We start from the raw sequence: 27,390 nt of genomic DNA, 5'->3' as shown, positions 1-27,390 counted from the left end.
AAAATACAAAGTGCAGTGGAAGCTCTAAAGTGGGGTAAAGTCCACCTCTAAAGTCTGACAAAACTTTGGAGTTTCAACCACCTTCACGCATGACCTTAGAGTACCTCACGAGAGCTCAGTTCTGAAAGTAACAAGTAGGGTGGCTAGTGCATACAGTAGAGTGTACAGTACCAGTGCTGCCACGTATGTTGCTAGCACTACCCACAAATAGCTGTCTAGGGCATTGTTAGCTGAGAGACACTGGAGAGTATATCAGTGCCATTGCTAATGTTAGCTGCGAATCCTAGCCACAAGTGGATTGGCTAGCATCCTTTGCTGCTTAGTGGAGGATTTCTGTGGAAGTGTGAGACCGGCTAGGGTGTCGAAAGCTGTTTCAAGGCCAATGCTATTGTTAGCTGCTAACCTTCAAAACCTTTCAATAAATAAGTGTGCTGCTTCATTGATATTTTGTTCATATAACGCAGCATGCGTCCCTTCCATTCCATTCCTATTTGCACCAATCCACAACTGTGAAATGAAAAAAGGCACACAAAAGGATGTGTTATAATAACGTCAGCAGTGTTTGAGATTACCAACGGGGATCATTTTGCAAAACACACTGTGTCGAGCAGGGCAGAAATACTGTTGGTCGTAATTGTAATTGCTTGAGAAAAAAAGGCCACTTATTGCCGTTCCCTCCTGAAGGCTTTGAGGTGTGATTCCAAAGCAAAGTAGGGATAAGCGGGCCGTCATGTGACCTTCATTTACACCAGTTTATTAGAAAAGTGCCATCTCCTCAGACACAACCCTTTGTGTCAGCATACAGTGTGTGTGTCTGTGTTGAACCATTACCATTTATTGAACATAATATTTCAGTGCCACTGCTATTGTTAGCTGATAGCGCTAGCAGCAGATTGACTGGTTAGCTTTTTGTTAGCTGTCGATGGCCTATATCAGTGCCGACACTAACGTTAGCTGACAGCTCTAGCCACAGGGTGACTGGATCACACTTTCTTAACTGTGAGGCAGAGTATTTACTGTAGTCCCTCTGCTATTGTTATCTGCTAGCACTAGCCGCAGTTTTATTGGTTAGTTTGTTGTTAGCTGTGAGATGGAGTACTTCAGTGCCACTAGCAGCTACCTTTATAAGGTAATCCTATCTACAAGTAGACTGGTTAGTTAGTGCATCGTAGGGTGCTCTCGGAAATTCAATCTGACGGCCTAACTCAGCCCTGAGAGTGCAGCGTTCTGAGAGGCAAGACGTGCGCTCCCTGTCTTTGAATTGACAAACGACCACCTTGCTTGAACGGCTTCCGTGATCGTCCTGCCTGACGCTCTGATGGTCTCTCTCCCCAGTAAGAGCGGCCAGAGTGTGCTTCAGCACGCGCAGTGTGGAGCTCTGAATATCCCAACAGCACATTCCAACAATGCTCTTGAGTTTACGAAAAGTCCGGAGTGTACAGTGCGCGCTTGGAGTGTATTTCCAAATGTACCCCGTTATCTCTGAGATGAAGTATTTCAGTGGCACCGCTAACCTCAGCTGCTAGTACTCCCCACAGGTGCTTTGGCTAGCATTTAGTTAAACTGTGCATTTGGGTATTTCAGTGACACCGCTGACATTAACTGCTAGCATTGCCACGGGTTGTCTGGCTAGCACAGCATTAGCTGTGAGACGGACTCTTTCAGTTCCACTGCCATTATTAGGTGCTAATACTAGCCAAAGGTAGACTGGCTCACGTGCCATTAGCTGTAATACAAAGTATTTCAGTGCAACCGCTAACATTAGCTGCTCACTGTCGCTACAAATTAACTGACTAGTGCATTGTTAACTGTGAAGCAGAGTATTTCAGTGCCACAGCTATCAGTAGCTGCTAGCTCTAGCCGCAGATAGACCAGCTTCAAAAGCTTAGTCTACATGCACCGCAGCAAAGTTGGAGGTATTGCTTTTCCAAACAAGGACGGCGCTGACGGACTTTGACGTGTTCAATAATGCAGCGATGAAATCTGATAAGATCATCCTTGACCTTGAGCTTGTTTTAACTATCGCAGTCGTCTGCAATAACTTTTGAGCAACAAGATATCCGCACCAATATAAAAGCCCATCTTTTTAAATATCGTCTTTGAGAATGATTCATATCGATTCGGCAGGTGTACTTTATATCTCTTGAAATTATGCCACAAAGAAAATGAAAAGTGAAGAATTGTGTGGAAGGTAAGAGGATAACTAAACTGGCTGTGTAACAGATGCCCCTCTGTCTCTTCTTCCCATATTTATTTAGAGCATTTGTGCAGCCGGATATGAAATATTGTTATTGATACTTAAGTGTCTGCCTTTATTTATTTATGCATGCTATTTGGAGATTTATATGAATGATTTGAAGTTCACCAGAGGCTTTAAAAGTACTGGGGATCCTTGGTTTAAGACAGACCCTGAAATATGAGAATTCAAGGTTATGAAGTACGGTACCGCAAATTGTTAGCTCGTCTACGTATTTCAAAGGTTATGAATTACGGCTCACACTATCTTGTATGGAGTTTAAATTCTCCCCGTCCTTGTTTCGGTTTTCTTCGGGGTGCTCCGGCTTCCTTCCACATTTCAAAAACAGACTTGTTATGGTTCATTAAAGACTCCAAAATGTCCATAGGTGTCAGTGTGAATGCCTGTTTGTGTATATGTGCTCTGCAATTGGCTGGTGACCAGTCCCAGCCGCTCACTCAAAAGTCAGCTGGCTCCTACAGTACAAGCGCTATAGAAAATGGATGGATGTTAACAACACATCAGTGGAGTGAGTCATGCGGTTGGTGAATCAGTCTCACAGTCAAAGGTTCTCGGTATGAATCTTGGCTTATAATCGAGTCTTACGACATTTCTCAAGCAGGAATTTAATAAATCTCAGTACAAGCTTGGTTGTAAGCACTTTCATTGGGAAGAAATGGTTTGTTGAATGGCTTTCTTTCTGAAAACAAGCAATTAGTTCTTACAAAACATAATTTATGTCGTGCTGTTTCACAAATACTATGTTTTGGCCTTGGGCAAACGATTCAGCGACCACTGCCGTGACATCTGTAAAGCTCTTCGAGCGCCTAAATTAATCATGTCCATACGCTGTGGAGCTTTCATTGAATTAATAACAATGCGTGGTGAAGAGGTTGGAAAAAGAAGCATTGACTGTAGTTTTGTATGCTGAATGTCTGTACGTTTTAAATTAATGCTGTCTGTGGTAATCAACACACGAGACCTATGTCACCCTGCCTTGCTGACCATAGTTTTTTTTTGTTTTTTTTTGTTTTGCCTGAAAGCCATTTAAGAAGAAAATGTGCCTATATGACACAAATGCTCTTAGAGGTGTTATTTGAATTTGTAGCTAATTGGCTGTTGAAACAACATGCAGATACAATATGTGAGAGTTGCTTTGTGCGCATAAAAGGCATGTGAGATGGAGTAGGTATCACAGTACTACTGCTAATATTAGCTGTGAGACTTGAGTATTTCAGGCCCACCGCAAACATTAGCTGCTACGACTAGCTGCAAGTAGAAAGGCTAGTGTGTAGTGTTTCAGGGCCACAGCCGTGGTTAGCTGGTACCCCTAGTCGCGGGTAGACAGGCTGGCATGTTGTTAGATGTAAGATGAAGTATTTCAATGCCACTCCTGATGTTAGCCAGTAATGTTAGCCGACTGTTGAGTGTTGTGTTAGTTGTAACAGATGGAATATGTCAGTACCACTGCTAATGTTAGCTGGTAAAATTAGCGGAAAGTCAACTGGGTAGCACGGAATGAATTGTGGGACTGAGTATTTCAGGGCCACCACTAACATTAACTGCTACCGCTAGTCACAAATGAATGGGCTAGCATCTCCTTAGCTGTGAGACGTTGTATTTCAGGGTCAACACTGTTGTAAGATTGTAAACCAAGCCGCAGGTAGACTGGCTAGCGCCTAATTAGCTGTGAGACAGAGTATGTCAGGGCCACTTCTATCATTAGCAGTAGACTGAAAACTTTTAGGTTTGACATCAAAAGAGGACTACTAGACAGCGCAACAGTTCAACTTTTATTTCCAGGATATGTACATCTGAATCTTACACAGAACGTAACAAGATTGTACCTTTTGTTTGAACCATATATTTTTCAAGTGAACAAAAGTCTGTAGTGTTGTGTTTTGCTGTCCAGGTGTGTCCTATTACTTTGAAGCAAGTAGCGCCATTTCAGATTTGGGGTTTGCCTGTGAAGACTACATTAAAAGAGGTGTAACCAGCAGGAAAACCAGAGAGCTGTCTACGGGTGAAAAACAAGCAATTGTGAAGAACTTTTAACAGCCTCACTGTTCCAATAATTTGGGAAGCGTGTATGAGAGATGGTCTACTTTGGGTTGCAGAATGATGTACGTCTCCTGTGATGTTTTCTGGCAAGTTCCGTCTTTGATTCTGTTTTCCCACACCTGCAGCTCAACCTTCTGGTCTTTTCCCTGTGTTGGCATCCCGCCGCATTTCTTCCAACAGCTCGAGTTCAAGCCCAGACTTTGCTCATTTGACTGAACTTTCCCCCTGCGGGACCATTCCCTTTGTCTCCATCGCAGTTGTGGCTGTGAAATGCCAAACCTGGCAGCTGTTTCGGTTTTGGTTCGGCTGGCTTTGGGCTGCTCCTCAAGGCCAGTTCAGTACTAATGGGGGTCCACTGCTGGGCTTCAGCTTTGACATTAAACAATCCGACTGGCTTGATTAGATTAGTGATGGAGAAGCTGTCTTAGGGGAGGACTGTATTTCCGGCCTTGTGGCATTTAGACCATCACATGACACTATATAAAAGCCCAGCAGTCATGACTTTTAAAATAACCTTAGATTGAAAGGAGTGACTTCAATCCATTGCTGGAAAGTAGGGGGAAAAATGGCCCCAATAATCATTTTACTGATCGACACAAAAGATATTTTGATTTAAAGCAGTCATTTTGACCAATTCCTACTAAGGAATTTGCCCAAATGAACTGGAAGCAGGTATCCTGGACAAATGGGCAATACTATATTACCATACTATACTATATTATATTATCTAATGTGGGGATGATATGGCGTCATCAGGACGATTATTTGAAGGATTCGCTATTGAAAAGGATGTGCGAGGTCCTGGTAATGGCTGCTTGCAGCTTTAATTCACTTTACACGCAAAAATGCATTTTATTTTTTTCGCATGTAATTCGGCAATAATTGCTTTGCACAATTTAACAGGTTTGCTCCCGTGCTCCTCCTACAGGTGTGAAATTTAATTACCATGACGTCAAGTGGCATATGTTGAAATAACTTGCCATATTAACCTAGAGTCTGATGAACAAGAGCATCCAGGCCGTCGGCCTATGTTACAAAAATGTGACAAAATGCCAATTACACTTACTCCTCATCGTCAGTATCATCTCAAAACTGTTATTTTAAGGGGAATTTATTTAGAGTTGCTTTAATTCATATTGTGATTAAGGTAGAATTATTTATTCATCACTGATGCTAGTGTTCATCATCACTGTTGGTTTATAGTGTACTGTCAGTTTATTTTGGCTCTACAAAGGAAGAATGACGTCTTTGCATGCAGTTTGTAATCTACCGTCACAGCAGCTCATCCTTCATAATTATATGTAGCCTCAATAAAGTGTGGGATTGTCATAATAGGAATCACCATCACCACTGTGACCGCCTCTCCGTTGGAACATTATGTTCCACATCTGCTGCGTTTTCAGCGAGAGGCTGATTGTATAAAGCGCTCTAGCTTTGCTATGCGTGCTGGTACGTCATGTCAACGTCATCTATAGACGAGATCCTGCAGAGTGCGTTTGCAACACAAAGGCAGATAATATTTTGTCTACTTCAATGACTATTTCAAAAAAAATCCTTGCTAGTTTTATCATCTATTAATCATACAAGGCATTTTTTTAAACACAAAAGAGTGCACAAACAAATGTGATATACTATAAAGCATATCAGGTAGATGACCATATTTATGATACCGTAAATGTAAATTATATAACACAAGAGTTCCAATTCCAAAACTGTTAACTGTCTTTTGGATGACATTGAATCTAACTGAAAATTAATTCATATCATTGAAAATGAAGAAAAAGATCTTTATCATTTAAATTATTTATTATTTGTTTATTTTCTTTAACAATAATTCATATTAATTGAATTTTTTATTTTTTGTGTCAGAAAATGTTCAACTTATTTTGTAATTTATTTATACTTTATTTATTTTTGCTACTTGTTGTTTTAAAATGTTTATTTTTTTACTATGATTTATTTATTTAGTTTTCAATTTGTATCCTTTTGAGTTTATTTTTTAGTATGTTTTTAAGATTAACAGTTCCAGATTTGTTTAAACTTATTTTATTAATTTTTTTTAATTGAATTTATTTTCAGTTATGATTATTAGAATGACTTGAAATATGAGGGGGGGGGGGTGGTCCAATATGGTCATTGTAATCTCAGCAGTCAGTATATAACCCAGTATATAAAGATATATAAAAAAAAGAAAAAAGTTTAGTAGCTTGTTATTTGCACTGCACTGGCATTAATGTAAAACTTAATCATCCCGCGTGCATGCTTCATATCGCCTGCCATATTTCCGCTAAACGACGTCCTCCAGCTTGCCTCCGTTTACGAGCCCTGTGGCCTTCCCTCGTCGATGTAACGGTACATCATTCCCCAATAAAGGGATTCAGCTGAAGGCAGTAAATGTGCACGTGGGATAATGTTGGGCCTTTCGACCCTTCGTTTCTGGCGTACTCGAGTGGCGGTGACGTCCCGATTGTTCACCGCGGCTCGCCAGTCGCCAGTCCACTCTGGGACGGCGGATGAAATTTTAATTAGCGCCTCTGATTGGGATTCATGACGCATTTTGCTGCGAGCATGTTCGCCAAAACTTTGACAACTCCCTGGCTTTCCGCAAAACATAGTAATGGCCAAATACTCCTCGGACGGCGACTGTGATTATGTCCTCGTATTCTTCTGTTCGCCCCCATGGTAGGATGATTAAATGGGTACTTCCCACTTCCCACTTCATGATTGGAATCAGGTGGGAATGACTGACAAAATACCCCAAGGATCAAGAGTTAAGACTTCTTTATACTAACGCGGACAGCTTTTTCCTTTCCTTTCCGTAACAGTCAATCAATCAAAGCATTTTCCCTCGTAAAAAAGTAAGTTATACACTACAATGTGTGTATGTGGTCCATGGACACATCACAAAACACAAATTTCAGTAAATATACCGTTACTCTAAGAACAGTTAAAAAAGTACTACAATAATCACAGATTTCTGCGATATAGCATTAGATACATTTCACACACACACAAAATCACATTAGAATGACTTGTAATCACCCAAAAAGCAAATTATATTCAATGTATGTTTATGAATGAATTAGATTTTACATGTTGATCGTATTAATCAGATTGTGTGAATTTTAACGCTAACAACTGAAGCTGGAAAACGTAGTAAAAATTATTTATGGATTAAGCATAAGTGACACTTACAGTATGCTGTACAGTGGTTCAGCATATTATAGCGATCCCCAGATACAGTATACCGTGCAAATAATTCCCACTCTGGGCCAGGAAGGGACGTACGAGATGATGACACCAGAGTGATCTTCTAAGGATGCCAGGACATGGTTGCTTTTCTGTCCAATGCATCCTTTATCTCTCAGCATTGCCAGTTATTTCTTGGAAAAGAACATTTTGCAGCTGTACCCAGTCCCACCCTGCACACACAGACGCACACACACACACACACACACACACACACAGAAAGGCAATATCTCAAAGTGACGGCGAGATTGGAGAAGGCTCCAGCATTAAGGCATGAGGCAGATGGTGTCCCATATTGGTCTTGATGGGAAATGAGGAGGGATGAGTCACCTCGCTGTATTGAGCTGCAGCAGGTCTGAGAGACACACTGCGTGAAGACCCAGACGGTGTGTGTATGTGTTTGTGTGTGTCTGGACATAATGAGGAGATGGGAGCAGGAGGAAGACAATTCTGTCAACTTCAACAGGAAAGAAAAGGCAGAAAAAAAAGTTATAGAAGAAGTCTGAAGTTTCTGTCATTTGAACGACATTATGTGCTATAGTGAGCATGTGGATACTGTTCATGCATGTATTGCGTAGCACCCAATCATAAAGGAAGGTTCATGTCATAGCTGCCATAACTGAACAGCATTGGTTATTCATCGTTTTTATGTTTGCCGGTTGTTAATACACCTGAAGCTCTGAAAGTTAGTTATATTTTTAAGGCTAAAATGTCATTGGGGCCCAAGCACCAAATAAATAAATTATTTAAATAATTGTATTTTTTATACATACGTGTTTAGAGGTTGCCTGGTTGCGGCACGGCAGGTTGAAAGCCCGCAGCCACAGCGACCATCTGCTTGTGTCGTCTCCCATCATGCCTCCTGAGTGTCTGATGTCAGGTGGCAGCTCCCCGAGTATACAGTCTACTAGAATATTTCTGTTTGTCTTTCTGCATGAGTCGGCTGTTTCTCTTTGACTGACACATGGCGGCCAAGCTTCATCCCCACCACCGTAGGGCAACGCCAACCTTCCCTGTCATGTCTTTTTGCAGCAATGTTTGTCACCACTCATCATTGTTCCGTCCTCCGCCTTTAGTCCCATCCGTCACATTTTTGTTCATTCGCTTTCTGACACCCTTCTGAGTGATTTACACTCTCATACCTGCTCGCTGGCGTTAAACAGTAAAACATGTTTCTTTTGTGAAATATTGCTTCGTTTTTAATACCATTTGGTTTCCGTTAGACTTATTTGAATTGCGATTTTAAACATTTTTTGGGGCATAAATGACATATTTTCACTATTTGCGGTAGGGCTCAGTCCCAATCCCCTGCAAATAGCTCCATTTTACTGTAATAAAATCCAACCAGAGTGGGTGTGATTCGTTTTCTGCTTCTTTTATTTCCACACGGATGGTCACTCCGCAGCAATAAAACAAAGCTTGCTACCTGTCATATTGGATGGCCGCCATCCCGTCCTTATTTACTTACAACAAACGACTGGCCCTGCGTCGCGTTGACGTCGCTATTGTCCTTGCACAAAACCACCGCCAGCCGCTGGCATTTTCGCTTGCGCTGTGCGATTGTGTGCGTCGCTACGAAAGTCACTCCCACAAAATAGTTAATTTTGGCCCCGTGCCGGCGGTGCCACTGCGAGAGATTGAAGACTGCTTGCTTTTGAATTAGACGCGTGCGTTTGTGTGGGTGTGTGTGTTTGGCCACAGTATCTAATCAAGCTTTGATGAGCCTCCTGCTTCCCAAGCGATGCAGGGCTGGAGGAGCTTATATGAAGAGCGCATTGGCCAGTTTGTTTGTTTTTGACCGGGGTTCAATCCCGTTCAATCACATCCCAAAAACATGCGTGGTAGGTTCATTGAAGACTCTAAATTGCCCTGAGGTGTGGATGTGAGTGCGAATGGTTGTTGTTGTTTGTTTATTTGTGCCCTGCTTATTGGCTGGCAACCAGTTCAGGGTGTACCCCGCCTCCTGCCCGATGATAGCTGGGATAGGCTCCAGCACTCCCATGACCCTTGTGAGGATAAGCGGCTCAGAAGATGGATGGATGGATGTATTATTTTAACAACGAAACAAAAAATAATAATGTACCGGCATTACCAGACAACTAGCAACCCTTTATTGCTCAGTGACTCTTTTTTTTTTTTTTTGTCAATATCTTGGCAAATAAAGATGATTCTGATTCTGATATACAGGGTGCTTGCTGTATGTATGCCACATGCCCAACTATATAGTCAGTCAGTCATGCATAAATAAGTGCAATACCTCATTCTGCCAGTATAAAATATTTACGTGACAGTTTGAAATACTAGCATAGTGTTATAGTATGTCTTGCGTTTGTTTTGTTTATGACAAACACAAAATCAGTTGTTTTTAAACTTATTGTCAATAAAATATATATTTAAGTGCTCAAACTAATTTAAGACTGGATACACGTTACCTAAAGCTGGTCTGCGTAAACGGTAAAGTGTATGTAATTCAGGCACTAATACTATTACAAACTATTCACAAATTCTTTGGAGCATAAACCTCCGGGATGTGGCTATGCAGCATACAGCTAGTGTAACATGAAATGATGTCGCAATGTAACTGTAGGATGTAGCTTTGTACCTCGCAGCTCTATGTAAAGTAATGTGCATTGTAGCATCACATTACTGAAATACTATATACTGTAGTTCATACCACTAGCTTGCTAATTAAGCTATCTGTTTAGCCTAAAGCTTTGGCTGTTATTGAGGCGATTGAGGATGTGTGACTCATTCTCATTTGATTCATAATAAAATATTATATTGTAATTTAGTCTTACAGCTTTGCATCCAATGTACACACACATGGAACCACACACAAACATATACGTACACGTTGTGCTGAGTGTGTAAAACGTCGAGTGCAGCAGCTTAGCAGAGGTCAATATACACATAATAATAAATACAGACCAGTAGCGCACTAAATATGGCCGTGCAGCCATGCTCAACCTTTACCTTTCACCATAATTGCTTGGCACAACGCTGTGACGGCGCGGCGTCGTAGTTTTTCCACATGGGAACAGAGATCCGTTATTCACTAGACGCCTAACAGTGTCAACGCAGATGCAGACTGATTAGTTACACCCGCGCGTAAATAACGGCAGCGACATGGTAAATCCTCCAGCTGTGAGGATTATATACTGATTAACCCGGTTGCTAATTAAACTGATCAAAGGCAGTAATCAAACAGATACATCAACATCATCTGTCTCAATAGCTGTGCAATGGGACATAAAGTAGCATACAGCAATGAATTATAGCTATGTAGTATGGAGCTATGTAGCATATAGCTGTTAAGCAAATAGTAGTGTTTTACTATGTCGAATATAGCTGTGTACCTATGGAGATTACAGCTATGTGGTGTATTGCAAAGTCACAAATACCTAGGCAGGTGTAAAGAAATGTAACCAATAGCCATTTAGCATGTGGCTATGTAGAATGCATATAGTATTTATATAGTATTTACCTGTATATATAGTATTTACCTGTGTACCGTAAAGCAATGTAGCATAGCCTATAGCTTTGTAGCATAGCTGTGTAGTGTATGGTCATCTAGAACATATCAATACAGCTATGAAGTGTCTGGCAGAGTAGCATTTTTCTGTGTTGCGTGAAGCAATATACAGTAGTATATAACTATGTAGCATATAGCAAAATACTATAGCATTGTAGTGTGAAGCTATGTTGTATATATTAATAAACATGTAGCTTTTTAGCATATAGCTGTGTGGCCATGTAGAATGTAGATATGTGTCATGTAGGAAAATGGCAAATAGATCTGTAGCGTGGAAACAATGTAACGTATAACCATGTAGTGTGTGACTTTGTAGCATATAGCTGTGTAGTGTGTGGCTATGTAGAATATAGCTTCATAGCAATGTAGTATATGGCGATGTAGTGTGTGGAAAAGTAGCATATAGCCTTCTGGCTATATAGGCTCTTTTGTACCTATGTAGCATTTAGCAAAATGGCTAATATGTAGCGTGAAGCAATGGAGCATATAATAATGTAGCATAGTTTGTAATGTGTGGAAATGTAGCATGTAGTTATGTAGCGTCCGGCTATGCAAGTTCTAGCTTTGTAGCAATGCAGAATATATGTAGTGAGTAGCAAATGAGTTAGCATGACGCAATCTAGCATATAGCTATGTAGCATGTGATTAGGTAGCATATACAGTAGCTATGAACGTGACTGAAGAATATACTGTCGGTCTGTTGTAAAGTAACAAATAGCTATAAAGCGTAAAGAAATGTGGCATACTGCTCTGTAGCGTGTGACTATGTAGATAGAGCTATAGCATGTAACAAAGTGGCAAATAGCTTTGTCACTTTGCAAAATATAAGGAACAGGTATGAACTTAATGCTTGCCGTTTCTGTCCGTTTGCAGTTGGGTGAGGACACGTTCAACCGCGCCAAGTTGCTGAATGTCGGCTACGCGGAGGCGCTGAAGGATGGCGAGTACAACTGCTTCATTTTCAGCGACGTGGACCTGATCCCCATGGACGACCGCAACCTCTACCACTGTTACGAGCAGCCCCGACACTTCGCCATTGCCATGGACAAGTTCGGCTTCAGGTGAGAAAACGCTTCTTTCTTCTTGCTCCGTGGTTGTAGTACATACATTGATGTAAAACTGCACTATACATATGAAACCAGTTGGGTACTTGCTCACAGCATTGTGTGGTCTGCTACAGGCTACCCTACGCGGGCTACTTCGGGGGCGTGTCAGGCCTCAGTAAAAAACAGTTCTTAAAGATCAATGGCTTCCCCAATGAGTACTGGGGCTGGGGAGGGGAGGACGACGACATCTACAACAGGTGAGCTTCATGGAGTGTCAAAAAGATGCTTCGGCTAGCTATGCTATGCTATGCTATGCTATCCTAAGCTATACTGTAATATAATGGTGCCTTATTTTTTTTCCATGACTATGCTCAAATCTCAAATCATCTTTCCCCATTGAAATACATGAAAATGCAATTAATCCATTACAGCCTCCCAAAAACAAATCAACAAAAATGTTTGTAATGTTTTTAATGACAAAAATAGCACTATAAAGTGAAAAAATAATAAAGTGAAAAATAAGTAAAATATAAAGAATTAAACACTTTTTGCCACTTTTTTTGGCTTCAATTCCATGGACATTGTGCTGCTCCTTCTGGTGTGCAAGCCTTCGCCACCTGGGGGCAGTATAATACAGGCATGGGGATATACATGAAGAGAGTCATAGCTCCTCTGTAAGATGCAGTAATATTAGACTTTCTTTGCAGAAGATAAAATAATATGTCTAAGTATTGTTATATTATTTGTCTGTATATGGTGCTTCACAGTTTGTGTATGAATATTTGTTGCTTACAAGGTTATAACACCATGACTGATGCTATTTGTTACCTCGTCTTTGCCTTTTTAAATTGTTTGTTAGTATTAAGCTAGCGGACAAGTCTAAGGCAACGTTTTGTGGTTGCCTCTGTTGTGATGAATTGTTCACTATGCCAAACTGCTCCTTGTTGCGAAGTGAGCTGAGTTTAATTCACTGCTACAATTCAGAACGCATATCTTAAATTTTGGCGGACAAATAGAAAGAAAAAAATCGACCGAACGACGGCACGTATCTCGAAAAACTGGTTTGTCGGTGATGATGTGCCCCTGCCACCAATATTACAGAACACTCAAGGAGTTGTTAACTTTAAGATACCTTGGTGTATATAATCTACTGTTGTAAACTAAACAAAAATCATGCCACAAAACTCTTAACCATGATGTTAGTTAGCATGATGCTAATATAAAATGATATATCGTTGTTGCTCTACCAATATTATATAACACTCGGTTTTCAGCCACAATAGTAAATATAATCAGTAGTCAGTGGTAAACTGACTAACATTGACTCCACAATATTCTGTCTGTACAGTGACATTAGCACAGATGCTAACCCAACACGAGGCGTCCACCAATTTTATAGAGCACTAAAGTAGCATGACAATCACAGCGATGCTATTGAAGTTATGGCAAGTCAGTGTACCATTCATATTTTGTAGTTATTTCTTGGGAAAGTTATTACATATGGTAGCTTGAGGGAAGCTCAACCTTGGGTCCATTTGAAATTGTTTGAGCATCTGCCGGACACGTAAAAAGCTCAATTTACCCAATACAGTCGGCGAGATGGCACATCATTGGCGTAACTGTGCCTTTTATCGCTGTTTCACCACTTCAGCGACAGGAATGGGAAAAAAAAGAACCAGGATGTGCTTGTCACTATCCCGTCTCTTGGTCCTATTTTTCTCCCCAAAGTAAGGCTCTTAGATTCGGGCGAGGTTTGTCATTTGCATTTGGAGCGACATTAAAAAGGCAATAACTCTGAACTTGCTTTAAGCTGCCGTGTCTGAAAGTTATAGGTGGCCTCGCATTAAAGCTAGCACACACACGCGCACACACAGACACACACTCCCTCGCCTTGTCATGGCTGGCTGCTTTAAAAGCCTTTCTAAAAGCAGTCATAAGGAATATGTCCTTCAAAGCTCATTTTGGACAAGCTCCTGCATTCAGACACTTTTAATAGAAAATCTGGTGTGTTTTAGTACACTTTGATCCGGTTCACCACTTTGATGCCGACCATTTTGTCCCAGCATCTGCTGCGTGGATTGACATGTGACTTATGTAGGGCACGCATGTTTTTACTGAACCTAGAACCTTGTACAACTCAATTGAAAATAAAAAAAATAAAAATAAAAAGGCGGTGGCGCGGTGAACGTCTGGTTAGAGCGTCTGCCTCACAGTTCTGAGGACTGGGGTTCACCCGCCTGTGTGGACTTTGCATGTTCTTCCCATGCCTGCGTGGGTTTTCTCCGGGCACTCCGGTTTCCTGCCACATCCCAAAAACATGCATTGTCGGTTAATTGACGACTCTAAATTGCCCGTAGGTGTGAATGTGAGTGCGAATGGTTGTTTGTTTTTATGTGCCCTGCTTATTGGCTGGCAACCAGTTCAGGGTGTACCCCGCCTCCTGCCCGATGATAGGTGGGATAGGCTCCAGCACGTCCGCGACCCTATTGAGGAGAAGCGGCTCAGAAAATGGACGGATAAATAAAAGGGAAAAAGGTTGACTGTACAAGTTTTTCCTTTTTTTTTTTTTGCTAAATACTTTTGATACTTTTTTATGTTATTATTTTGCTGTTGTTTTTATTTTTGCATGTTTAACCATCACTTTATGCTTGTTCCTTTGGTACCCCAAAAATGTTAACAGGTCAGCGCGACTCACTGCATTCTTATCTTGAAACCTCCTGATACTTTACAGGTCCAATTGACTGTTGAAGAAATATATGACAATAATACTTCTGTACGCCTGTCTTAATTGAGTTATGATCTTTATTTAATATAATATAATATTTGAATTTATTCAAACCCCCCGCCCATTACACATTTTGGCACAAGAGACTAAAAGGGTTGAGAGGGATTTTTCAATGCAGACAAAAAAGAAAAAAACAAGTTTCACAAAAGATTACTGAATACTACTTGTATTCAATTTTGCCAACTCCTTGAAGGGAATTCATCCAAATGAGCCCAAATCGGATACGAGATAGATGTGTCAGGATAGACTGCGAAGGATTTTAGCCCACGGCATAGAATGGGCCAATTTTGGGCCAATTCCGAGAGACGTACTTTGACCATCTTCTTCAAGGAAATTGAGCTAAGTGACCCCAAATCAGAATTAGCCATACGAGACAGACGGCTCATCATAGATTGCAATAGTGTAGGTCCGCCCTGCGACAGGAAATTTAAATCATATATAGTCGTCCTGCTATCTGAATGTAGCACCCATGGGCTCCAAACCAAATGTCACGTGGACTCACGGCAACAGCTAGCACAGCTTCCCCCCCAGACGCACCCCCCACCCCCGTACCCTTGCCAGATTGAAGGGCGGCTCGACAGCAATGCTTTCCATTTTCCAGCATTTCCTCATTCACTTTGAATAGGCAACAGTTGCCTCAAGCAAAGACAGAAGGTGACATCATAATGTTTTGTATGTGAATGGACACATTTACAATGTGTGCACATGTGAAGAGACAAATTTGTTCCATCGTGGTTGTAATTGGAAGGAAGTTTACATTTTTGCAATGCTCATGAATGTGAATAGAAAGAGAGAGAGATATGTTTACAATTTGTGTATGCTAAGGGTGTTTGAAACAGTTTTAAGCCGTGGACAAGTGATCCATTATGCCGGAGAAGTTACAGCCTTCCGTGACGATGAATATTCTGCAGAAGACGTGAGCCATTAACGCTAACGAAATGTAGAATTTCACAACAGCAGTTCAACTTTGCATTGTTAAAGAAGAACTGCTGGTTATGTAGAGGTGCAAATGTTCATACTGTGTGTTTCTACACAACACCATACTGATAAGTCTGATTTTATTTATTTATTTATTTTAGTTAAAAAACCGTAAAACAAAAGTTTTAGGAACGCAGCCGCTATAAAGAGAGCGAACCTGTTGCAAGGAGCCCGCAAGGTTAGGGGGAGTGGGGTAGAGTGAGATAAAGAGAGAGAGAATTTAAATGCACTACAGTGTGTGTGTGTGTGTGTGTGTGTGTGTGTGTGAGAGACTTGGTTTGATTACACTTCATAAAACCAGTTAATAGCTTACAATTCTCTTGTTATGTCTGTTATGTTTTTATGACTATTTTACAATATATTGCTACTTTTCTTGATTAAAAACATGTTTAAAATGTGGTGTTTTGGGGGGACTGCAAAGGATTAATTGCATTTCCATTCACTTTAATGGGGAAATGTGTGGTCACAGAACGAATAAAAACTCGTTTGTCAAGGCACCACTGTATGTATTTGCATGATGTGTGTATGCAAATGAACAGACGTGTTTAGATTAAGTCATAATCTGAACAATTTTGTTAATTTTTTGACAGGCTCACACTTAAACATACAAATTGCGATTCTGAATGACCATGAAAAGAAGAGTGATGAATTCTGGCTGAAGTGGTTACAATAGGAATGTGTTCAGCTCACTTCACATTTTGGCACCAAAAAAAAAAAAGACTTTCAGCAAAAGCATCTTTAGCTACATTATTCGCGCTGAAATAAGAGCAATTTGTCTGTTGGACAATTTGTCTGTTTTAGAGCGGACTGTCCCGCATGTGTCAACTGGTTAGCACATCTGCCTCACAGTTCTGGGGACCGGGGTTCAAATCCCGGCCCCGCCTGTGTGGAATTTTGCATGTTCTCCCCGTGCCTGGGTGGGTTTTCTCCGGGGACTCTGATTTCCTCCCACATCCCAAAAACTGATTGAAGACTCTAAATTGCCCGTAGATGTGAATGTGAGTGTGAATGGGTGTTTGTTTTTATGTGCCCTGCGATTGACTGGCGACGGGTTCTAGGTGTACCCCGCCTCCTGCCCGAAGATAGCTGGGATAGGCTCCAGCAGCCCGCGACACAAGCGAGGATAAGCGGTACAGAAAATGGATGGATGGATGGATGTCCCGCATGTGTCCACATGCTCGAACCACTTTCCAGACTACTCCAATAATCATCTGAAATTCAGACTGCACGAGCGCATTTGATTGGATTCGTGGGGAGTTCCTCCAGCTCCCGTCTCCTGTTTCCCACCAGCCGAGTTAATTGCATGAACGCAGTAGAGTGGAGAACTGGATGAGGCCCGAATCCAATAACTTGTGCTTCTTATTGAGTCTTATTGCCATCTAATGCGTGCTGCCGGTGTGTGTGTGTGTGTGTGTGGGTGTGTTGCAGGATCACTCTGAACGGGATGAAGGTGTCCAGGCCGGACGTGCGTATCGGCCGCTACAGAATGATTAAACACGAGAGAGACAGACACAACGAGCCCAACCCTCAAAGGTGGCGTTTTCATGACCAATGATAATTTTGCCATTACATAATAAAGCATTTGTTTTCTAAATTAAGTGTTTTTATGGCACAATATAGTGTGGTTGTTTTTGCAAAATACAGAATTTCCATGGCAAAATAATAGTGATTGTATTCCGAAATACAGCATCTAAATGGCAATATATTGTTTTATTACAAAATAAATTAGCATGTTCATGGTAAATTATAGTGTTTTTATTGCAAAATGTTGCTTTTGTGGCAAAATATGGCATTTCCATTGAAAGTAATGGCCTTTTTATTGCAAAATGTTGCCAAAATAGTGTTTACAGGGCAACATACTTTTTTTTACTGCAAACTATAGTGTAGTAATTTTTGATTACGTAATAGCGTTGTTGCTTAACAGTGTTTTTGTAGCAAAATACAGTATTTTCAAAGAAGCAAGAGTGCGTGTGGAGACACATCCTATTTATGTCCAAATCCCCCTTCTCTGAAGATCCTCCAAGAGCAAAACATTATGTGATGTAAAAAAAAAAATTTTTTAAAAGACAAAATTAAGTCAGTTCCAACGAAAGACACTATCTTCTGCCCCTTGCTCATAAATAAATGCATGAACCTCCAAATAAATAGCGTCCCTGTTGGTGGTGGCGTCTTTGTGCAAGCGTTGTGCCTCACGGAGGCGAGGCAGGAGTGGCGGGAATCGAGCGCGAAGCACAGTGGCGTCGGGCCCGTCTGGTGGCTCGTTTATTGATTTGGATGAAGGCGAGCAGACGAGGCGCTCCCATTTGGATCCGTGTGTTTTTTTGGCAGGCAATCACAGATGACGCGTGCACTTAAAATTATGATGGATGACGTGTGATACGTGAGACGTGTGCTTGTTTTAGACGTCATCCCATTCACTCCACAGATTGTTTTCAAGATCTTGCGGTTGGATTTCTGGCGTCTCATTTCGCTTCATTTTATGTGCCGTGACACGATCTCATCCATGAAGGTGGACGTTTAGCCTGCAATAACAAATGTAATACATTAACTGATGCCGTACAATTTGAGTAAGTGTGAAAAATATGCCTCGAAAGGATTTATTCTGTATGTCCATGTGTAAGACAGTGATTCATTAAAGGTTTCTGAATCAATCAATCAATTCAGGGCTTTTGTTTTGCCTTTTTTGTTTGTTTGTTTTTTTCAAATAGATGAACCGTGTTGAAGGTAAGGTAGAGTGTTTTTACGTTTTACAGTGGTTTCAAAAGATGTACCTTGTGAAATGTTATTTGACTAGGAAATTATATCATTTTTTAGAACACCCTATTTCCTGCGGAAGGCACTTATATGTAATCCACATATAGTACATCATTCCCCTTGCTGACGAAAGTCACAGCCTTGTTAAGACATCCTAGCCAATCACCCAGAACTCCATCCATCATTTAAAATGGTTACAAAATGAGTCTTCACGTATTTGTGAGGCCACGGCAAACAATCCCACTCACGTTCACGCTTAAGGACAATTTAGTCTTCAGTTAACCTAAGCAACATGTTTTTGGAATGTGGGAGGAAGCTGGAGTTACCTGCAGAAAACCCACACAAGCACAGGTATAACATGCAAACATGCACACGGGATTTGAATGTGTTAACCACTCAATCACCGTACCACCCACTTTGAGTTACGCACCATAGTCTTTTTTTTTTTTTTTTTCTTTTTCTTTCTTCAGTAAACCGAGCTAAAGTGGTTTCTGTTGTACTCTGTCTCCTCCTCAGATGAGATGTTCAATAAGGCGTGACATTGAAAAGCAACGTATACAGCACGTCTCAGACACATGAGCAGGCTATTTTGGACACTACAGTATGCAGATAATTGAAAAAAGACGGCGAGGAAAGCAGAGTCGACCTGCTTGCTGCTCATCATTGTCTTTTTAACAACTGCTCTGTTAATACCATTCATTTGCACGACAGAAACATAATACGCCTTCATCGGCCACAAAAATCTACTTAATACACCTTTATCTGACATTCCTTAATACGACATAATTGAACACAGCAACTTTTCCAAGTTCGCTATTGTTGGACACAGAAACGTTTCTTAATATGCCTTTATCAGGACACTGAAACTTTCCTTAATAAGCCTTGATAGTACACCCAAACATTCCTTCATATACCTTCATCATACACAGAAACTTTTCTTACTACGCCTTTATGAGACACAGAAGCGTTCCTTAATATGCCTTAATCATGCACCCAAACCTTCCTTGAAATGCCTTTATCGGACACAGAAACCTTCTATAATATCCCTTTATCGGACACAGAAACATTCCTTCATAGGCCTTCATCCGAATGAACCTGTGTGCTCTCTTGAGTTAGGCACCTTTTTTTTCCAGTATGAAAATAGTGTTATTTGGAACTATCAATAAGGTGTGATATTAAAACCATCGTACATGGTGTATATCAGAAACTGGAGCAGGTTGGTTTTGGACATTATACAAACACAGTTATACAGATTTAAACAGGTGAAGACTGAAGTACAGTAGATCCTAACTTTCGAGCCCTCATGAAGCTCGTCAAGATATGTGATGCCTTCATTGGTTGAGCTTGGCATGCGACTTGGTGGGCACGGTGTGGTGTTTGAGGATGTGCGAAGGGGGGGAGGGGTCGGGGTGCTCTTGAGAGAGAATAAACATTGATAATCCTCATTCAAACAGTTTAACGTGAGGCGCTATACTCCCACTGATTAATGTGCCTCCGAGGGCTCATCCCGCCATATTGGGCCTCATTCATCACGCCGGCAAATAAGTCATTTATAGAGGAGGAGGTTTTATGCTTGTCTGTAAAGCACTTTAAAAGGCGCACGCCAAAAGTGCCACCTTACCCCCCCCCCCGCCCTCCAGAGCTCTATCACCGGAAAGCCATCTTTGTCCTATTTATTAAAAACATCTATTTTCCTTGCAGACACCTTTCACACTTTACAATATGACGGTGAGAAGCAAGGCCACACCATAAAAGTTATTTTATTACAACACAAAAGTCCACGTTTTTCCACCTGCAACCCTAATGAGGACAAGCGCTGTAGAAAATGGATGGTAAGATGGATAATCAATTGAATATTTTCATTGAACGCTTGAACACTTTCATCCGAAAAACGACAACGGCTGTCATGCAAATGTCGCGACACTTCAGTGCATTGAGGCATCTAAAGGATTAACTACCCAAGTTTGTTTGGGCTTTTGTGTGTGTGTCTTTTTTTAATCGATGCCACCGCAGAAGGGGATCTAGGGGTATGGAATTGACTGTGACGTACAAAAGCAGTTAACATAGGTTTCATTGTGTACTCTATTAAAGAACTGAATTCTATTGGATTGGAGTGGACAAATGAGTTGGTCTACCTCACGCTTTATTTATTCAGTAGCTCCTCAATGTACGGCCATGTCTCGCCGCATGAATCATTCAGCATCGCGACCGCCGCCACTGAAACGCACGCTGCCACTTATAGAAAAGAGACTCCCGTTGGTCTTTCAGCAGGACGGTACTTGTGTCTTAAAGATTTAGCGCTCAGCTTTGACGTCAGGGCGTCCCGTTTTATGGCTGAGGTTGTATTTTTGGAAGGTTCGGGCTGTACGTCGGCAGACAGGATATTATTACCTTTAGATACTATGAAGGAAAATCAGGCATGAATAATATCAAGTGATATGGGACAAACTAAATGATGCATACTTCTATGGACTGTTAGGAATGTGGCTGGTGACGTGTGGTCCTCTAAAATCTTTATGAATATTCCCTGGTCATCCAAACCTCACTTAGGAGGAAATTGTACAGAAGAAAAAAAAAAAAAAGTTTGTGACAATAATGGGACCAATTGACTATATTCTATCCATGCTTCATCATTTGGGCTGTAGGTGAACTGGTGGTTAGTACGTCTGTCTCACAACTCTTGACGTTCAGGGTTCGAATCCTGGCCCCACGTTCCAAAAACATGCATGTTAAGTTCGTTGGAGATCAAATTGTCCATAGGTGTGAAATTGCTTCTTTGTCCATATGTGCCCTGTGCATAACGATGAGATGCCGGGCCACGCCAGGCGAAAAAGAAGGCACATTCATCACCTGCAAACACACACACGGGTATCCATATAAATTACTCACACAGGCATTTTCAATATTCCATTCATACGTTATCTGCCGCCACGTTTGTTTCTGGATTTTAAAATGTCTTTCTCCCCCTCCCTGGAGTCAATTAGGTCGATTTAGGAGAAGTGGTACAGAAAATGGATGGATAGTGAGACGACGGCGCTATTAGCTCAGTTACGATGCATCAGGCTAATGAGCAGACGTCGTTAAAGTGCATTTCGAAACCACTGCTACCACAATCACAAATGTATTGTTATAATATACCGCTCTGACAGGGCCAATCAAACATTGCGATGCAGCTTTTGTTAGGGATCTCATGAGATTGTGTTGTACCTAATGATATGGCCAACGTGTTTCGGCGCCGAGATCTCGGAAGTACATCAAATTAGAATAAGCTTCTATCGGAGTTGGTTCGCGGCATGCAAATTGAGGGCATCTAATATTCTCTATATGTACGCCGGGGGGATTAGTCTATGGCTTTTTAATCTACATGCTCAATGATGAATTGATCCCAAGATTTCATTTTTTTTTAATATCAGCATATCTTCCTACACCCATCTGTCACTTTTTCCCCCTTTAAATATAATTTGATCTCTGGATTCATCCGTCCTTCATTTTTCTTGTCTGTCATGTGGGCCTCATTCGGCTGTAAACCCCCCCCACCCCCCTCCCCCACCCACCCTGTCGAGATGGAAGTGTCAATCCTCTCCCATAATTCTATTTTTATCTCGCTGTGTCTCGCTGTTCAAGGAAAAGATTGCCGATTCGTGGGTCTCCCTGCTGTCCGACAATCAGTTTGGCAGTTTGTGTGTAATCCTGGCAACCAACACGCACAAAAACGGTGCTGAAAACAAGTGGAAAAAATTGCTTGTGTAGTTTTTGTGTAGTCATGGTGTGACCTAGCAATTAAAAAAAATATATTTTAAAAAAGGCAATAAAGCATGTTTAATGGTTAGTTTTTGCGAAATCCAGAAAAATTAAAACAAATAAAAAACCAAGCAATACGTTATTGGAAATCGTTTCAGTAGTTTTTGTAATAGCCTGATAAAAAGCCAACAAAAAAAACTATGAAAAGTTAATGGGAAATCACTTTTAATCGTTTTTTTTTTTGCAAAATACTGATAACAAGCCTACAAAAACAAGTTAGTGGGAAATCAGTAAAGTAGTTATTGCTCCTGATATCATATATATAGTTAATATATATATATATATATATATATATATAAGATATATACTTAATGCATAATCGCGATAAGAAGCCAACAAAAATGATACAAAGTTAGTGTATACTGGTTTAGTAGTTCTTGTTCAGCCATTGGAACAAAAACTGCAAGTTTTGAGTGGAAAGATTTTCCGTAATGGTGATCAACACAAGTAATGGAAAAAAATATATATGTATAAATTAAAAATGTTTAAAGGATTATTGCTGGTATTGTGTAATCCTGCAAACACAAACAACAAAGCATGTTCAATGTAAATTTCTGTTTCTGAAAGTTTCTGTAATTGTGTCATTTTGTTCAAGCATATATATATATATATATATATATGCATACAGTACATACCGCTAATCGGTGGCTAAATAGCTAATCTTCATACACTACGACACGTGTCAAACTCAAGGCGCGGGGGCCAGATCTGGCCTCCACATCATTTGATGTGGCCCACGAAAGCAAATCATTTGCGTCTACTTCGTTTCTTGCTGAAATCTGTTCCAAAAATTGCAAACTTTCTTTACTTCTAATAACGTTGAGAGATTGCAAGCATTTTTTTTTTGCAAGCATTTTTTTTAAGATGAACAGAGACACTTAAAAATTTACATGGTTTTACAGACAGGTGGACCCGATTAATGGCATTTAAATCCATTTCAGTTGAGTGAATTTTGTTACGAACTTGAACAAAAAGTCTTACAATTGAGCCGCAAGTTTCTTCTTCCGTTTGTCCAGGTTCAATAAAATCCAGAACACCAAGAACACCATGAAGAAGGACGGCATCAGTTCGCTCACCTACAGAGTGGTGCAGATCAAAAGGTACCCGCTGTACACCAACATCTCGGTAGAGATCGGCAAACCGCCTCCCCGGCCTTTCAAGGGATAGAGAGAAGGTAGGCTTGGGCAATTGGGATGGAGGGCCAAAAGAAGTCACAAGCACATCATGGAGAGGAATTTTTTTCTAACGCTTTGACTTGCTCATCTAAGCCTCTGGACAACTTTGGATTGGGAGAATTGTTAAAAGCAGGAATTTGGACCGAAATGGAAGATACCCACTGGAACAGAGGCATGGAGAAGTGGCCCAACGCTCCAGGCTAAACATTCCAAAAATGGCAAAAAGCATTCAAGTGAATAACGGGAGGGTCACAATGTGCAGTTTGGAGAACCTCAACGTCAAATGACGGGGTGGCATAGATTCACGAGGACACCTCCAGGATGGGGAGTGACACGTCAAGAACATGACGGACGCCGTTTCCCGCGTGTTTACGAAGCATTACCGTATGATGAGCGTGCGTGTCACGCGACTTGATCTCGCTCACATATGTACGTGATCCTGCGCAGGTAGGAAATACTCTCAAATCAATGCCTCTGGCATTAACGAATGAATGTATCGCGCCTGCATCTCCCACACGGGGACAACGCTGGGACAGATTTTTTTTTAAGGTTTGCTAAGACTGAACGGTATTGGAGCAACTTGTTCAACATGAATATGTATGTTGATTCTGTGGTGTTGGAAAACATCGCAAAAGATTAACCCTTTTGTTTTGATAACATTAGTAATAGATAAGGCAAAGGCGCTTGCTTGTATTATAATTATGATTTGATTTGACGTGATGTGAGGCACAACAGGGTCATAATCGTTTCTCATGTTCATGTAAAATTGGATTTTAATGCCTGCGGTTGCACACCGACACAGAATCGTTACATTTAATTGAATTTTCATTGTATTTTGCCATCTTCTCACTCTGTCTTATTGGCTTCATGCATTTGATTTAATTAGATTGAATTTGATTAGATTTTTCCACTGACTGACCGATTGGCTTCATGCATTTAATTCAATTTTTGTATTTTTTAAATGACTCATTAGCCTTCACTTGTCTTCATCTCCTCCCTCTGACTTGCTGGCTTATTCAAAATCAAAAAGTAACAGTAAGATTGTGTTATCATTAGCTATACGTTATGAATATTCATATACTGTGATATCAGAAACAATGAGCCTTATCTTTTTATTTATTTCTTTTTTGTTTTATTTCGTTACATCATAAACATGGCACTGCCCATCGTCATTTCCCACATTAAGTATTTCAAAGTTGTTTTTTTTGTTTTAATCTCCTTTTGTTGCTGTTTGACACTGCTATACAGTTGTCGCCTACATATATACATATATACACCGAGCTGATGCCTTCAGTAGTTATTTTCTATTGATTAAATGACATGTTTTAAATAATTAACTGTAAACCAAAACATTTTCTTTCACATTTGTTGCTTCCTCTTTGGTGAGCCTTGAAGAGAGAGACAAAAAAAAAGTTCCCATCGGTTTGCTACTCTTGTCTTGGCCTCAAGGTTTTTTGTTTCTTTGTTTTCTTCCAAGGTGAGATGAGGCCTCTCTTGAGCGCACGCATGCAGTCGCACATTATCGCTGTCTTCCCTTCTTACAGTTTTTTTGGTGTGTGTGTGCATTTTATCGCCTTTAATTGCCTTTGCACAGTCCCATTGACCTTTTCTGCCCTTCCTCCTGCAAATCGACACTGCGAAAGCTTCCACGCACGGCTGCCATGTGTTCGCTTGGGATGACTGGTTTGAATTAACTCGATCATTCATATCATTTTTAGAGAATTAAAAAAAAAAAACATATAAAGAAAATAAAAGACATCTCTATATGTTTTGGGGTGTAAAGGTGCAGCAAAAGCTTTGGTTATCCATAACGTGAGTGTCCCCGTTCACTTCGTTAGTAAGGGAACAGGAAACTGGTCTGTGATGCAAAAAAGGTTTGGTACCGCTGTACTGTGCTTTAAAAAAAAAAAAAACAATTGTCAATGACATCGATCATCACCGACTTCCATCAAAAACAAGAAGTCTTTAGTCGTTCAACCAACAATAGTCACGACCTTGTTTCCCATCCCTTCATTTCCATCTTTAGCGCTTGTCCTCAATCGCAGGACACATTTAGAAACAACCATTAACACCTATGGACAATTTAAAATCTTTGATTAAACGTAGCCAGATTACCCGGAGAACACCCGCAACAAGCAAAGCATGCCAACGCCGCACAGGACCGCGAACCTCAGGACTGTGAGGCAAAGCGTGCTCGTCTACCATGCAACCAACCTTGTTTCCCAGCAAATGTTAGTTCTGCTTCATGTTGAGTAAATTATAGTTACTTGATGAAAAGAGCATGAAATTACTCAACATTTTTTTAAATTTGCATTTTCTCACGTGAATTTAAGTGGGATTTTATACAAAAAAATGAAGCTCTAGATTTCATGTATGGCGTATATGACCATAAAAACATGGCCGACCGGAACTGTGGACGTAAGGTGGTCGGTCCCTGTCGTGGCGGCAATCCCCGAACCCGTTGGTGGACCCCAATGGTGAGGGATGCCGTCAAGCTGAAGAAGGAGTCCTTTCGGGCCTTTTTGGCCTGTGGGACTCCTGAGGCAGCTGATGTTGTGGGGCTGTCCTGGTCGACTCGCCTCTGCAACATCGCGTGGACATCGGGGACAGTGCCTCTGGATTGGCAGACTGGGGTGGCGGTCCTTCCAACTACAGGGGGATCACACTCCTCAGCCTCTCTGGTAAGGTCTATACAGGGGTGCTGGAGAGGAGGGTCCGTCGGGAAGTTGAATCTCAGATTCAGGAGGAGCAGTGTGGTTTTCGTCCTGGCCGTGGAACAGCGGACCAGCTCTACACCCTCGGCAGGGTCCTCGTGGGTGCATGGGAGTTCGCCCAACCAGTCTACATGTGTTTTGTGGACTTGGAGAAGGCGTTCGACCGGGTCCCTCGGGTGGTCTTGTGGGGGGTTGCTTCGGGAGTATGGGGTACCGAACCCCCTGATACGGGCTGCTCGGTCCCCGTACGACCGGAGTCAGAGTTTGGTCCGCATATCCGGCAGTAAGTCGGACTCGTTCCCGGTGAGGGTTGGACTCCGCCAAGGCTGCCCTTTGTCACCGATTCTGTTCATAACTTTTATGGACAGAATTTCTAGGCGCAGCCGAGGCGTAGAGGGGGTCCGGTTTGGTGGCCTCAGTATTGCATCTCTGCTTTTTGCAGATGATGTGGTTCTGTTGGCTTCATCAAGCCGTGACCTCCAACTCTCATTGGAGCAGTTCACAGCTGAGTGTGAAGCGGCTGGGATGAGAATCAGCACCTCCAAATCTGAGACCATGGTCCTCAGTCGGAAAAGGGTGGCGTGCCCTCTCCGGGTCGGGGATGAGATCCTGCCCCAAGTGGAGGAGTTCAAGTATCTTGTGGTGTTGTTCACGGGTGAGCGAAGAATGGAACGGGAGATCGACAGGCGGATCGGTGCAGCGTCTGCAGTGATGCGGACTTTGTGTCGATCCGTTGTGGTAAAGATGGAGCTAAGCCGAAAGGCGAATCTCTCGATTTACCGGTCGATCTACGTTCCTACCCTCACCTACGGTCACGAGCTGTGGGTCGTGACCGAAAGAACGAGATCCCGGATACAAGCGGCCGAAATGGGTTTCCTCCGCGGGGTGTCCGGGCTCTCCCTTAGAGATAGGGTGAGAAGCTCGGTCATCCGGGAGGATCTCAGAGTAGAGCCGCTGCTCGAGAGGAGCCAGAGGAGGTGGCTGGGGCATCTGATTCGGATGCCTGCAGGACGCCTCCCCGGTGAGGTGTTCCGGGCACGTCCCACCGGGAGGAGACCC

The 27,390-nt window shown here is 41.6% G+C and overlaps 1 protein-coding gene across 2 annotated transcripts in view; it reads left to right on the top strand.

Annotated features, from left to right (window-relative positions):
- The window catches only part of b4galt2 (UDP-Gal:betaGlcNAc beta 1,4- galactosyltransferase, polypeptide 2), an 83,556-nt gene extending 56,996 nt beyond the window's left edge, over nt 1–26,560 (top strand). For both annotated transcript variants that reach the window (XM_061694966.1, XM_061694965.1), the window contains 4 exons: nt 11,952–12,139; nt 12,259–12,381; nt 17,316–17,420; nt 23,459–26,560. In XM_061694966.1, the coding sequence (XP_061550950.1) occupies nt 11,952–12,139; nt 12,259–12,381; nt 17,316–17,420; nt 23,459–23,609 (567 nt within the window). In that variant the 3' untranslated portion in view covers nt 23,610–26,560. The remainder of the gene's footprint in view (nt 1–11,951; nt 12,140–12,258; nt 12,382–17,315; nt 17,421–23,458) is intronic.
- Nucleotides 26,561–27,390: the final 830 nt, after the last annotated feature.

The sequence above is a fragment of the Phycodurus eques genome, chromosome 13 (genome assembly GCF_024500275.1).
Source record: "Phycodurus eques isolate BA_2022a chromosome 13, UOR_Pequ_1.1, whole genome shotgun sequence".
NCBI lineage: Eukaryota > Metazoa > Chordata > Actinopteri > Syngnathiformes > Syngnathidae > Phycodurus > Phycodurus eques.
Note: the sequence above shows the minus strand (reverse complement) of the source record. Positions and strands in the feature narration are given on the sequence as shown.